This window comes from Enhydra lutris, unplaced genomic scaffold (genome assembly GCF_002288905.1).
Source record: "Enhydra lutris kenyoni isolate GAN:26980312 unplaced genomic scaffold, ASM228890v2 scaffoldscaffold3, whole genome shotgun sequence".
NCBI lineage: Eukaryota > Metazoa > Chordata > Mammalia > Carnivora > Mustelidae > Enhydra > Enhydra lutris.
Window position 1 is genome coordinate 50,723,737 of NW_019154087.1, and position 16,105 is coordinate 50,739,841.

At 35.2% G+C, this 16,105-nt stretch overlaps 1 protein-coding gene across 4 annotated transcripts in view; it reads left to right on the forward strand.

Moving 5' to 3' along the window:
* Window positions 1–16,105, forward strand: part of LOC111155074 (Rap guanine nucleotide exchange factor 2) — a 239,101-nt gene that overhangs the window by 143,186 nt on the left and 79,810 nt on the right. For 3 of the 4 annotated variants that reach the window (XM_022515123.1, XM_022515131.1, XM_022515138.1), the window contains exon 1: window positions 7,552–7,611. The exons of the other annotated variant lie outside the window; for it this stretch is intronic. In XM_022515123.1, coding sequence (XP_022370831.1) covers window positions 7,552–7,611 — 60 coding nt within the window. Of the gene's footprint in view, window positions 1–7,551; window positions 7,612–16,105 lie in introns of those variants that run through there. 4 annotated transcript variants of the gene reach the window in all.

Genomic DNA, 16,105 nt, shown 5'->3' on the forward strand with positions numbered 1-16,105 from the left:
AAAAGAATAAAATCTTGCCATTTGCAGTAACATGGATGGAGTTAGAGAATATAATGCTAAGCGAAATAAGTCAGAGAAAGACAAATGCCATATGATTTCACTCATGTGGAATTTAAAAAACAAATGAGGAAAGGGAAAAAGAAAGAGAGAAAGAGAGAGAGAGAAACCAAGAAATAGACTCTTTAACTATAGAGGAAAAACTGATGGTACCAGAGAGGAGGTGGGTTGAGGGCGGGTGAAATAGGTGATGGGGATTAGGAGGGCATTTGTCATATGGGTACAAAGTGACTAAAAACACGGAAAAGAGAAAAAAGAACTTGAGAAGAAAAGAGAATGCCCAGAGGTTTCTTTGGAACCTGTCTTTGAACTATAACTGGATGAAAGTTTTGGACTCTTACTTAGTTTGGTCTTCCTAAGTGTTAATTGAAGTAACAGGTTCCCAGTATTTGTGAGACCTGTATTTAAATTTAACTCCGTACTTACTCAACAATTATTACGTGTCAGGCATTGTGTTGGTATCTTTCATGTATTTCATAATTAAATTATTTGTAATAATGAAGTACCATTTTTATTTGGTCAAAGTAGAAAAAAAATAAAATTGCCTACGAAATCTTTAGGAGGATGTGCAGGGAAGATGTATCTGAGGTATATATTTAGGGATGGCTAGAGAAGATTATGTGAAATGTAGGATTGAGTTATGGTATAAAGAATCTTTGGATAATCAACTTTTCCTTTGAAGTCATAGTACTAATGGGGGGGATATATTGGGTTCAGGGAGAGAAGAAAAACTTCTGACTATACCTCCTACAATAACTTTATTTTGTATTGGCTTAGTGCTTTAATTCGTTTGGCATATCCATAGAAAAAACAGCATTTTAAAATGTCATTTCTTTGGTGAACAATAAAATATTAGAAATGAGATTTGTAAAATTTCTTGTTTCTAGATACCAAAGAGTAAATTCTTCTATCTTCTCCTGCAGAATCTCTCCAAAACACTTTGGTTTTTCCTCTCAGGTAGGGGGAATAAGGAGGAAATCGATACAGAGTGGTGGATAAGGGAAGTAAATGATATTAGAGACCTGGAGTTCTATTTTGTATTCTTCCAAACTACCAAACCTATAATTTTATACAGTTTATTTTCTATGAAAAATGAATAAGTTGCTTTCCTTGAATTATGACCAAGCCTAATTAAAATACATGTAAAGCACTTTGAGATCTATGGATAAACAATATAGATATTATAAATAAATAAACATAATAATCCTAAATGTGGTTAATAATTACTGAGAACAGTCCATTTTTTCTCAGTTTCATAGTAATTAAAAATCAAACACAATAGGTGGAAAAATAAGAATGAATACAATGGCATTAAATTTAGCATGGAAAGGCCTTACATTAAGTAGTGTCCTGAACTAGTAACATAATCTCTGTCTTTTGGATCTTTGTTACTGATAGAAGTTATTAGATGTTCTTGACATAGGATAGAAGGTTGTTACATGGTCCTTTTTCTAACCATCTATTTAATGCTATTCGTTAAATTGAGATGGGTAAGGAATGGAGCAAATAAAACTCCAATTAAGGCTACTTCAAGGTCGGGTATAAGTTCATGTTTGTAGAAAATCTGTAATGGGATTCTCTTAAATTTTTGGTTTATATTTTATTTCTCAAGTGGTGTTTGACATATTATAGCCTGGCATAATTGTGTTTCAAAAGTACAGGGTAGTAGGAATAGTAAAATTTCAGCATTACAGTCATGAGTTTTAAGATATGTAGGTTGTAGGCACAGAGCCAGATTGTGAGAGAAATCATACCAAGTCTCAGCACAGAAAAGCAGTAGTGCCTGAGGATGTGTGATTTTATGACATCACCTATCAGGTTCTCCTATTTAGCTTCCTTCTTGAGAGAAGTGACACATTTTCTCAGAGAGAGGCAAGCAATGGCAAACCTTCACATGTAAGGTCAGACACTATCAGCATGGGAGTAATTTGACTTAAACTTGGAGAAGAGTTTTTGTCACATGGACATGTGAGACACGGGCTAGATGGATGGAAGTTATAGAACTTGATTATTTAGGTAATGGTTTGGTAACACATTAACTCTATGTGTGTGTGCGTGTGCGCGTGCACATGCATGTGTGCATGTGGTAAAATATCCACATTTAAACTTATCATTTTAACCATTTTTAAGTGTACATAGTTCAGTGGTATTAAGTACATTCACACTGTCTCATGACCATTGCCACCACCCATCTCCAGGATTTTTTCATCCTTCCAAGCTGAAACTCCATACTTGTTACACAATAACTCTTTCTTACCCTCTTCCCCCAGCCCCTGGCAACCACCATCCTCCTTTTGGTCTATGAATTTAACTTCTAGTCTAGGTATTTCATATAATTGGAATTCTGTGGTATTTGTCTTTTTCTGGATGGATTATTTCACTTAACATAGTGTCTTCTAGGTTAATTTTTTTTAACTTGTAACAGAATTTTATTTCTTTTAAAGACTAAATAATATCCAATTGTAAGTATATACTACATTTTGTTTATACATTCATTTATAGATGGACACTTGAGTGGATAGCTTGTACCTTTTGATACCATGTACATTTTTAAAAAAAATATTTTTTAGAGCAGTTTAGATTTACAACAACATTGCAAGAAAGGTACAGAGATTTCTCATATATCTCCTGCCCCCTCACATGCATAGCTTCCCCTATTATCAACATCACTCACAAGAATGGTTCGTTTTTAAACTCAGTATGAACCTACATTGACACATCACATTTACCCAAAGTCCATAGTTCGCCTTAGGGTTCGTTCTTGATGTTGTATGTTCAGTGGGTTTGGACAAATGTATAAAGACATCCATCGATCATCATAATATCATACTGAGTATTTTCTTTGTTCTAAAAATATTCTGTGCTCTACCTGTTCATCACCCCTGGCAACCACAGATCTTTTTATTGCTTCCATAGTTTTGCCTTTTCCAGAATGTCATATAGTTGGAATCATACAGTATTCAGCCTTTTCAGGTTGGCTTCCTTCACTTAGTAATGCACATTTATGTTTCCTCCATGTTTTTACACAGTTTGATAGCTCATTTCTTTTTAGTGCTGAATAATACTCCATTGTCTTGTTGTACTACCATTTATTTATCTGTTCATCTCCTGAAATTCATCTTAGTTGCTTCTAAATTTTGGCAATTTTGAATAAAGCTCTTTAAACATCTGTGTAGTTTTTTTGTATAAACATAAGTTTTTATTTATTTTTAAAAAGATTATGTGTGAGAGAGAGAGCAGAGCAAGAGAGAGAGAGAACACAAGCTGGGGGGAGGTGGGAGGGAGAGGGGGAAGAGGGAGAAGGAGACTCCCCACTGAGCAGGGAGTCTGAGGCAGGGCTTTATCCCAGGACTCTGGGATCATAACCTGAGCCAAATGCAGATGCTTGCTTAACCAACTGAGCCACCCAGATGCTCCAACATAAGTCTTCAACTCCTTTGAGTAAATATCAAGGAGTGTGGTTCCTGGATTACATGATAAGTGTGTTTAGTTTCATAAGAAACCACCACACTGTCTTCTAAAGTGGCTGTACCATTTTACTTTCCTACCAGCAATGAGTGAATTTCCCATTGCTCCAAATCCTCACCAGCATTTGGTATTGTCAGTGTTTTGAATTTTGACCATTCTAATATGTATGGGGTGATATCTCACTCTTGTTTTAGTTTGCATTTCCCTGATGACATATGCACGGAGCATCTTTTCATATGCTTATTTTCCATTTGTATATCTTCTTTGGTGAGGTGTCTTTTAAGGTCTTCCGGCCCATTCATCAAGTTTTATCTTACTCTTGGGTTTTAGGAGTTCTTTATCAGATGTGTCTTTTGCAAACATTTATTCCTGATCTGTGGCTTGCCTTCTAATTTTCTTAATATTGTTTTTTTTTTTTACAGAGGAGAAGTTCATTTTGATGAACTCTAGCTTAACAATTATTTCTTTCATGGATTGTGTTTTCGTGTTGTATCTAAAAAGGTATTACCATATGCAGGGTTATTTAGGTTTTCTCTGTTATTTTGTAGGAGTTTTATGATTTTGCATTTTACATTTAAGTTTATGATAGTTTTGAATTAATTTTTGTGAAGGGTATGAAGTCTGTGCCTAGATTTATTTATTTATTGCATGTAGATGTCCAGTTATTCCAGTGCCATTTGTTGGAGAGACTGTGTTTTCTGTATTATATTGCCCATGCTCCTTTGTCAAAGATCAGTGCCATTTACTTTTTTTTTTTTTTTAAGATTTTACTTATTCATCTATTTGTCAGTGAGAGAGAGAGTACATACAAGCAGGCAGAGAGGCAGGCAGAGGCAAGGAGAGAAGCAGGCTCCTCGCTAAGCAAGAAGCCTGATGCAGGACTCGATCCCAGCATCCCGGGATCATGACCCGAGCCGAAGGCAGCAGCTCAACCAACTGAGCCACCCAGGTGTCCCAAGCCATTTACTTTTAAATCATTCATTTGTTTATGGTAGAAAAGCATTTGGAATTTTGATAAGAACTAGTTTACAAGATCAAAGTGGTTTTGCTAATGTCCATTCCTGATCACTGAAGATTTTATTCATTCAGAAGAGGCAAGAGCCTGTGACATGTACCATGCTAAGGGCTGCAAGTACAGTGGCACATCGAACGCGATGAATTAATTCCATGATTAAATGTAAAATTAGAACAGTAATAAGCATCATAGGGAAGTGATACACAATATCATGATAACTTTGAGGGCATTTCACCAGTGGTTTTTAGGGGTGGAGTAAGAATCAATCAGGAAATGGGGGGTGAAGGAATGTTCTAGGCGGAGGAAATACTGTGTAGAAAGACCTTTTTGCTCATTGAAGAAAACAAGAGCAGGTGACCTGGAGGGCATGAGCATGGCAGAATTCCTAAAACCATCTACAAATCTTGCACATTGTAAAAGGAGTTTTAGTCTGTATGCTAGAGCAATGGGAAGCCATTGATATGTTTTAATTGAAAAAAAGGCTCAACAGGTTAGGTTGAAATGACCAGATTTTAGTTCTTAAAAGATCTTAGGAAGAGTATGTTAAATGGATAGGGTGGGTGAGGTTAAAATTGAATCCAGACAGTTCAATAAAGACACTTCTGCAATTTTTATGGCAAAAAGTAATGAATGGGATGATAGCAGAAATGAAGAGAAATTTAAGTTTGAGAAAAGGTAGAGGATTTAGTAAATGGGATATTGTGATGGATTGGGCTTGGAGAAAGGTGTTAAGGATAACTCGTAGATGTATAAATTATACAATAGGACTGTGATGGTCCTTCATTGAAGAAGTGTGTGAGATGAGAAAGTGGTAGAAGCCAAAACAGGTAATTCTTGAGAAATTTGGTTATGAGGTGAGTTAGTGTGAAGGCAGTTTTACTGTAGCCATGGGAAAATGTAGGCTCTAAAGAAGGTTTCTGTTCTTTGTTTTGTTTTTGAGATGTGAGAGACCTGAACATATTTAGAAGCCAGTGCAGAGACCTGCTAGTTGTGAGGGAGAGGTTGAATATATGTGGGGAAGAAGGGATATGGATAATATAACAAGTCTATGAAAGGGGTATACTGGGGATGGGCAGGAGAGAAGGATCCAAAATAGTCATGGGCAGGGAGTGGTTGCCGTTAGATAATGAGAGGAGAAAAGAAAAGAGAATAGTATGGGTGTAGTTTTAAGTAGACAAGAAACACAAATTAGCAAGTACTGACAATTTCAAAGTCAATTATTAAAGTTGCTAGATTTTCCATTTCCATTTTCTACTATGCGTTCCATTTATAGACAGATTTGCCTATGAGAAATTGACCAGTACTTCAGAGTTAAAATGTCCTTATTCTTTGTCAGCTGTAATGCTGTCTTTCAAATAACCTGCTAACCCAGATGAAATTAAGAGTTAATGGTAAAATAACATATCCTCATTAAATTTAAACTTTACCTCTAAAAATTTGAATTTTTTAAAAAATTGTGAGTGTGTTTATTTTGTTATTATTTGCAATGTGCTGTGTGTGTGCGTTTGTGAAAATCACATCTTCTAAATTTATATAAAGCTTGTTAAATGTGCATTTTGGAAATTTTTGATAGATACTTACTTCCTGTAGCACAGTAATGTTTGAGGGTGGGGAAGAGGTCACATTCATTCTCTTATCTTCAGACTGGTGAAAATCATATTTTAGTTCAAAGCTGTTCAAGTAAGTCCTTGCTCCGTTTTCCCACCCTGTCTTCAGTGATATTATTTGGAGTCAGCAATCAATGGATTCCATCCCTCTGAGACTTGCTTAACCTACAGCCGCTGATATAATCCAGGCAAGAGCTTGTTACTTTATCTGAATTGTCCATCGCTACCTTAATGAGTGAAATGGTTAAGTAGAGGAGGGGGCGAGTCTTAAGGAATGTGTGTACCATTTGAGCTGAATATTTCAGTGTATGTAGAGAGAGGGAGGGTGAGAGAGAAATCCACTTACATCACTAGAACTGCATTGAGTGTGAGCCTTGCAGGTTAAGAGACAGACTCCAGTGTCTTGCTTTCTGCAGGAAGCAGCAATGCCGTTTGTTTCCTAAGAGGAATTTTTTATTTAGAAAAGGAAGCTTTCTCTCTACCCAGGAAATGGCTTTCCTTGTGCGTTGCTATGCCAACTGCCTGCAGCCATGGTCCTCCAAAGTAAGCACAATAATGTAATTATATTGGTGTATTGCATTCAGACTCATGATTCTCGAGATTGTGTGTGTGCATGTGCTGTGTCTCTGTTAGTGACTCTCTTGCTAGCAGTCATGCTTGTGTTGAGTGTGAGGGACAGACATCATTAAATTAAATGTCCATCAGTGTCATGCTGCTAAGATTAATTGTGCAAACTTGGTTAGTGGAGTGGGACAGAGATCACTGGTCACCACTCTGTCAGCATCATTAGCAGCTAGGGAGGAGGTCCCGATTCACATGCTCTGCCCTGATTTTTTTCTTTCTTTCTTTTCCTCTTTTTCTTTTTTTTTCTTGGTTGGAGGGGTCTGTATGTGTGATTGCAAATGAAACAAGAGTATTAACAATGCTCGGCTGAATGCTACAGACTGGTTCTTATACCACCCTGACTAATATAATTCTGTATTAAGCCTTTTTGAGGGGAGTCTGTGTGCAGTCAGCCATTTTAGCTTTTTTTTTTCCTTCTTTTCTTTTGGCTCTTGCTCTTCAATCTCAGAAATGATCTTGTTCTCTCGGAAGACTGAGAGCTGTATAAGGTTTCCTCAGTCTTATCCTAGCCTCAGATGGTTAGAGTTTCAGTGTTATAAAAATGGAGATGAACACCGTTGTTCAGATTCCTTTTCTGGTCTACAAGTGTGAGGGGTTTTTTAAGCTCACCAGTAGTGACACTTTAAGCTGCAGCTTGGTTTCCTCCTCCTTCTTCTTTTTTTTTTTTTTCCTTTTTCTTTTTTCTTTTTTCTTTTAATTTAATGCTGTAGAGGGTGACTTGCCATCCATGAGAGATTGGTACATGATGTGTAAATTCAGTTCAGCATATGTTTCTTCATTATGAAACCACTAGCAATCCCAGCTAACCATGGAGTTATGGGCCAGCAGGAGAAACATTCAGTAAGTATCGCAAATGCTGCTTGTGCTTCAACAGCACGTCAGAGAGAATTGCTTTAAAATGGGAATTATTGCTGCTTCTGTTCAGGGAAAACAGGTTTTTTAGAGGGTGTAATAGTTGCTTGGAGGAGGGGAGGGTAAGTTACGACTGGCTTGTGCTTCCTATTTTGTTGTAATTTTTATTTAAAAATTTTAACAAGACCAACAATTCATTTAAGGCAAAATATTGGACAGCCAATTTCTATCACCAGAAATGAGAACTCGACAATTCAGTTTTAACTTAATACTCAAATAGTTTTAAAAAAAAATTTTTTTTATAGTTGAATTTAATGAGCAATCATGAAAAGGGTTATTGGGAGCAGGCATCTGTTGTAAGGAATTCACATGTAGGTTTGAGGGAAGGAGAGCTCTGGATATTGATTTGGTAATAAAACGTTTGGTCAGTGGGACTCATCTGACTTCTTAACATGCATTAATAGGTGATAAAAACAGAGGATAATTTTTTTTAATGCCACAAGAATTGTTCTTTATAATTGATCCCATGAGTCAGCTATGCATTTGTCATGCTGAAATCCCACAGGCAGCTTACTGCTGTTTGTGGGAAACACTTTTCTATGGTTAACACCAAGTCTTCGCCTCCTGTTTCAGGAATGGGAGTTCTCACAGTGCTACTTTTATGTCACAATGTTGGAAGTTTTCTGCCATCACATGAATTCATATTTTTATATATCTATTTTTTAAATTCCCCAAATCAAAACATAGGAATCTAGGCGGCTTATATAGTAGTCTAAGTATTTTTGAATTGCCTATTTTTACACCATAGCATAAACAAGTATTCTATTAGGGTATAGGAATTATCTTCTATATTCTAAAAAGGATAAGATGTTAAAATGCGAAAATGGAGATAGATCGCTAAGGCTTTGAAAATTTATAGAGAGGAGGCCATGAATTTGGAGTATTTATATGCTTAGGTTTATGTGTATAGTTTATTCATAATGATGAACAAAAATATAAATTAAATCCAAGAGATTTTCGTAGATGAAGTAACTGTTAAGGTACTATCCCACTTTTCCAGTGAACCACAGGATGTTCTTAGGGCAGTATCTGTGGTGGAAACACGTTATGATGCTGTGCTTAGAGCCCAGCCTCTTCATAATGAGATCCTAATGGTACCTCACTAATTAAATCTCTTTGGGTCAGATCTAGGAAAAGGCCAGCCTTATACTTATTTCACTAATAAGAAAGGTTGTCATAGAAAAGTTCTATTGTAGTTTGATTTTTTTTAACAGGGCCTTTGAAATTAAGCTCCTCTGTTTTCATGGTTTCTCCAGGTAAAAGTGAGAATATTACTTAAGACTACTTGAGGAACCTTTGAAGGAAAGTTTAAACTACAGGGTCCTTGTCTCCCTTTTTCATGTAACCTTTCTCCAAATGGAGGGAGGGGGTATTTAAATTAATAATATAATTTTAGTGAACAAAGAAAATTGTTAAAATTATTTACTGGTGGTGGTGGTGGGGCGGGGTAGAGTATTACTGAATTTGTGACAAGAGCACTTGGGACAGATAACACCAAATAAAATGTAACCTACAGCACCTGGTATACTGTTCTGTAAGCATGTTTGTTTCCTGACAGGTGCTTTATGTATATATTTTACTGAAATTTAGGGTATAACTATGACAAAAACAACTGCAGCCATAAAATAGCCTTGAATCAAGCAATTTCTAAAAAACATGTGAGTTGGTATTTCCCATGATACTTTTACAAGTTGGATTACTAGAATTGGCCATCGTAGAGCATCATGTGCGGCAGAGCTGGTAGCCTATGGTGTCAAGATCTTGCGCTGTACTCGTTGATGAGTTTTCTGGTTATCTAGACTTTGCTGTGTGGTGAGCGGACCTTTAGGATTTTAATGATTTATAAGGAGTTGACTAGGAGAATAATTACTCTGACTCTCACATAACAGGTGACTCATTTGAACTGTTGAACAAAAATAAGTGAGAATAACCCACTTTTGACCTATGAGGCTTATGAGAATAATGTCAGAGCTAATTTTAAGTGAGTAAAATTTAGTAAATTCACAAATACTTCTGTTTTTGCTGCCCTTTTTTTTTTGTTTAAGATTTTTATTTATTTGACAGAGAGTGAAATCACAAGTAGGCAGAGAGGCAGGCAGAGGGTAGGGGGAAGCAGGCTACCACTGAGCAGAGAGCCTGATGCAGGGCTCGATCCCAGGACCCTGAGATCATGATCTGAGCGGAAGGCAGAGGCTTTTGTGGCTTTTTAAGTGGTTTCACTTCTTTGACAGTAGAAGATAGTGAGAAACTAAAAAGCAAAAAATGTTAAATTGGGTGCTTTTAAAAGAGCTGTGATTCAGCACCAGTAATAAATTCACTTATTCTGCTTTGTCAGGATTTTTTAGATCTTATGGACTTTTTTTTGTATTTTTGGCTAACTCAGTGTATAACTCAGTTGCTGGCACATAGTAGGTACACAATAACACTGTTGAATTTCTCATTTAATTGTATTTTTAGATTGATGAAGTCTCATTTAACCCTCTAAACTAGTAAATTTCATCCCCATCCCCATTCCCCATCCCAGTTCTAGATAGTCGGTTGATAACACTGAGATGGATACCTGTGCGTCACCAAAAATGTACCTGGCACTGGGCTGTATTCTTACAGTCATCTAGTGCTTTCAGTTAGTCTTCAGAGGACTCTTCTGGTTTTGTGAATTTTGAGAATAAAATACATTTTAAAAACGTATCGTAAAACTGTACTTTCCAAAAGACTACCGTTGGGCACCAGTTATACAGACTGCGAATAAATATTTCATGAAAATGTTTTATAAGCTCAGTAGGTTGGGGAAAGCCTTAGGATGGCATTAGAGGTGTCACTACTCTGTTTACCAACTGTTTTTTAGTGTGCCTCAAGTTATCTAATGGGAAGGGTGTTCCTTGAGCATTCTTTTAAAAATTCCGCACTATAGGATGACTTTGAATCTTTGCAGATTTTTAAATGATTTACTTAAAATGAATCAGCTTGATACTGTGAAACTGATAACCCCTTTTCCAGTTGTGCATTTTTTCTAGAAATTACTGGTATAGGTAGTGAGCTGTACATGCAGTAGATGAAACCTCAGTCATGATTGAATAATAATTTTAAATAGTGGTGTACATAAGAAATGCTTTACTTAAATGTATGGAATAAATCACAATAGCTGTTATTTATTGAGCACTTATTGTATGACAGGCACTGTGTATTATCTGACTAAATTATTACAACAACCCTCTAAAGACAGAGGTATCGTCACCTTTTTAGAGATAATGAAACTGAGGCTTAGCAGGATAAAAATAAATTTTTCCAATGTCTAGTAAGTGGTGGAGCCGTCATTGGAAGCCAGGTTTGTCTGGATTCACAGGACTAGTTTAACCACAGACCTGTACTACTTCTCCTTATGTAGCCAAATTTAGAGTACATTAGGTGTATAGACTGCATAATTATGAGAGCTGGTATTAAACAGTGAAATACATAACTTGAAAAAAAATGCTTACTTTTCTTCCTGGTGTTTGTGACATTCCGAGAACTGTCAGTAGAAAAAAGCAACAATATCATGATCAAAATCATTGTATAAAACTTTCATAAAAGTAGTTTTATAAAGCTGCTTATTGCTATGTGAAATTTTGATGTCATCTTGAAACCTAAGTTGGGATAATCAGGAATAGATGCCATTTAGCTCAGTTCCTTCTTCTTTCTGTTTTTCTGTGTTTGGCCTTATCACAAACATACCTTTTTATTTTTGCTGCTTAACTCTTTAAACATAATCTTCATGCCTCAACTTCCGCTGTTCCTTTTGTAACTTGTGATAGCCTGACCTTGGCCACTTGTGCTCCTTTAGAAGCACTGAGTCTTGGTGTTTCTTCTACCCTGTCTATACTTCAGTGAAATCACATCTGTCGTGGAACCCAACCTGAATTCGTGATCACCTCTCTGAAGTCCATACTGGTCATGGCTTGTTTGTAGCCATAAATATAAATTTCATTATTTCATTAGCCCTAACCAAGAAGGGTATAATATAGTATAACCGTATGTCTGAATTCCTGTGGTCACTAAGGTCCTCTATAATCTACCTTCTCTCCCCTGTGAATGTACTTTTCCCCCAATTATGACTTTTTTATTTAGGATAAGATGATCTGATCACAGACCCTTCAGATTCATTCTCTTTTCCTGTTCCTCAGCATTGAATGGTCTTTGCTTGACTTTTACTTGCTCCTATTCTCTTATTATTCATCTCTGCTTTTTCTGAATAATGATTTAGTGGCACTGATATGTAATGCTTAATTTTATTTATTCTTCTAACCAGTGCTTGTAAATTGGTTTATCTACAGTTAGATGAGAGATCATATCTTGAATGAATTCTTTGCCTTCCTTGTAATAAGGATATAGTTGCAATTCAAAATTGCCAACTGTTGAAAGTACAGCATAGAGAAGGAAGAATAACATGTGAGGGTTTGAGGCAGGAAGATGTAGAAGCATCTGAGGAATCAGAAGTTTAGGAAAATCAAGGAGACTGTCATCGTTGGAATGGATTATATTAGAAAGTAGGCCAATACAGGTGATGGAGAGGAAGATATTAGGATACCTGACAAATAATGACTATAGTTTGAAGATCCAGCAAAGGAGTGTTACCTCTTCTTTATCTCCACCCTCCCAAAGCAACCCCTCTATCTTTAACCAAAATAGATTTAAGAAAAGTTGATTTTTAAGAAATTGCTTTTTTTCCTACCCTGACAATTTGACCTTGTCTGAAAACACTGAGTAGAGTCTCTTTAATATAATTTGATTGATACGTTTTCCTTAGCGATGTAGAAAATAACACTGAGATTAATTATAGATGTTAGGTTATGCATCTTTTGGGTTAAAACTCCACCTTTTCTTCATCTGATCCTTTTTTTTTTTTCATCTGTTATGACAGATATAGTTCCTGAGATGAAATAAACTCATCTCTTGGGGAGGTTTTTCACTGTGCTAGCTAGCAAAGAGGCCTGAGAGGAAGCAATATCCTATTGTTTTATTCAAGGACAAGGTCATCTTGCCTTGGATTTGGGCCAAGAAACCCTAGCAACAAATAATAGATCTTTTTACCCTGTTAGAAGTGAAGAAATCTATTTTAGAAACTTGCAGTGTATTGCATGCACTACTTATATGTGTGAGATGGGAAAAAGCTGTCTCTTGTGGGCTATATTAAAGAAAAATCCTTATAGTCAAGAGAAGAACCATACTTCCCATCCTTGCTTTTAAATATTGTTTAATAATTTAATAATGGTGCATTTAAAAATAGACTGTATAAAAATTCAATTAAGATTAATGAAAAGACAATAATCAACTTGAAAAAGAAAAAGAATATTTAAAATGCATCATTAGAAGCTCAATTATTTCTTCTCCTTTAACTGTTTAACCATAGTAAGATCACTAATCACAGTTTTTCCTTCTCATTTAAAGTATCATATTTTATATGTTTGAAGTACTTATACTTAATTTGCACCAAAATAAATGCCATGTAAATTTGGTCATGTAGCTATAAATATCCCTGCAATATCCATTTCCTTGATTTTAGGTCTGACAGAACTCTTAAATATTTTATTCAGGTAATCTGTTTAAGAATCCCTCCAGAGTAATTGTGCAGTTTTCTTCATTTTGCTATGTTTAATAACAGTCACGTAAAAATTATTTTTATTTAATTTTACTTAATTTAAATCCCTAATGAGGTACTTTACTTTATGTACTTAGTAAAAAGAAAAAGAATACCTTAGTACCATCACGTCTTTGGCAGTCTTTTGTAAACTTCGAAAAACTTCACCTGTTTAGATCAGGTGACCATTTTATCATTATCAACATATTTTATTTGGATTATGGTTTGGTTATGAACTCTTAAAAAAAATTCTAAAAACAAAAGAATATGAGTGGATGTATATAGAAGTACACCTGTGTGTGTGTGTGTTTGTAAGTGTTTTAAAGGAAAGTTTGTGTATGTGTCTTTCAGGTCCCTGTTAATTTCCTTGTTCTAAGATCTTTGCTCTCTCTGACCTCCTTATTTTTCTTGGTCATTAAGAAATGAAATTTATTTTTGAAGACCTGATATATGTTCGTGATTATTTCCATTTACAGTATTAAAATGCCAGTGCTATTAGTACTGACGTAGGAGTTACACAGGACTATTTAAATAATTGTGCACCTTTTTTGGGAACACAGATAAGAACCATATAAAAAAGTATATAAGAAAACATAAACATACATTTATACTGTAAAGCACATAGAGACATGATGTAACAGAATACACTCACAGAAGTGTTGTGTACCATACAGGTATTCCTTTTAAGCTCTTGGTCCCTGTCCTTGCCTTTTTTGTTAGTAGAGAAACACCCTTGCCACCTAGAACTAGTCAGTTGTCAACCTTTGTCATTTCTTCTTCTTGACTGAACCGGTAGCATAGGCCTTTTATGTTAGTTATGTTGTATTCTATCTTTTACTCATATATATTTAGTGTATGTATATAATATATAATGATGGATCTTATTTGTACAGTCTATGATGTCTGTCATATCTGCATAACTTACCAGTCAACCAGTTATCAGTGCTTCTTTAGTATGTTAAATCACTATATAAATATTGCCCATGCACTTTGAATCTCTTCATTCCATATCAGTACACCAGATCACACTGCATGTTCATTATACAGGCTCTTCTCAGAGATGTCTTAGTTATGGATTAACCTTACATTTGTTGATTAATAAAGTGATAGTCTGAAAACACCTTTCAGACTAAAATACATATTCTTTTTTTATGAATTCTAGAGAAATGGATGATTGGTTTATATATTGACTTGGAATGATTATAAAATGAAATACATATCTATGCATTATTTACATATGTGTGTGTGTGTATATATATATATATATATATATATATATATATATATATATATATAAAATGAATGTATTTAAGGCATGTGTAGTTGTTTGTGTATAGTAATTAAAAGTAATTAACCCATAATCTCATTTCTAATTTAGGTATATAGAAAAGGCTAGAATTTAACATTCTGTATGGCTTATTTTTTTGGTAAAAACTAATTTTAATTAGAGAACTTAAAAACACAGATTATGGTGGGAGCACCTTATAATGAATTATTTCCAGTAGGTCAACTTTTCACTAAGTTTAAGTGCCTGTACACAACTTGATCCCTTTCATAATAAATGAAGACAAACATTTTGGCTGTAAGAAAAGGTCTAGAACTGTAATCTTGATGGCCTCTGTTCTCCTAGAGGAAACAGAATGGGTTCAACTAGACATTTCTACTCTCTGAACTATTTCAAATAAATGAAAGCACTCTTTTTTTTTCCTCTCAGTAATCAGGAAAAATTTGGAGATAAATGAGGATATTGTGACATGTAGTCTTTCTGGGTTTTATGGAACTGAGAAGTGCATAGCACTTTTACTATTAGTGAAAGAGAAGATTGCTTGGAGTTATCAGTAAGGATTTAGAAGGATTCACTGGACCTTTAGTGGCTGGGCAAGGGGAAGCCAGGGGAGGTTGGCAGAAGTTGAGTGAGGAGTACAGCTTACAGCCTCGGTTTCCAATGATTGAGATGTGAAGGCTGAAATTAACTTCTTCTTTATGGATAATTAATCTCATACTTTCTTGTTTTCTTAAAAATATACTTTGATTTGTATTAAGTGGCAATTAAAAATGGGCATTTATGTTATATTTGTATTATATTAATGTATTAGTTTTCCTGTTTCTTGTTTGAATTAATTTCACTTGTAAAGACAATCAAATTGCAAAATTATACTGTTCTAGAGATAACTTTTACCTAAATATAAAAATAATTTAAAATTATTTTAGAAGGGATACCTCTGAATAGGTAAACTAATTTTCAGTGCTTGTTTGCTTTGTGTTACGGTTATTCAGGTAGCAGTCTAACCTGTGTTTTTTTTTTTTTTTTTAAAGATTTTATTTATTATCTATTTGACAGACAAGAGATCACAAGTAGGCAGAGAGGCAGGCAGAGAGAGAGAGGGGGAAGCAGGCTCCCCACCGAGCAGAGAGCCCGATGCGGGGCTCGATCCCAGGACCCTGGGATCATGACCTGAGCTGAAGGCAGAGGCTTTAACCCACTGAGCCTCCCAGGCGCCCCTAACCTGTGTTTTGTCTGCATTATCAGTTTGGTGCATCATTTATAATTTAAAAAATACATAACTTACATGTTCATTGAAGAGAAAGCAGGTGAAGACAAGGACAGAAAAAGAATCATAGTTTTACTAGTCAGATAAAACCATTGGTAACATTTTCATTTATTATGTTATGTTACCATACCATACATCATTAGTTTTCAATGTACATTTTAATACATATTTTATTACAGACGTATTTGTATTATACCAGAGTAAAAAAAAATCTGGTAATAGCATTTGTGCTAGATTTTCCTTCCCCCCAAAATAT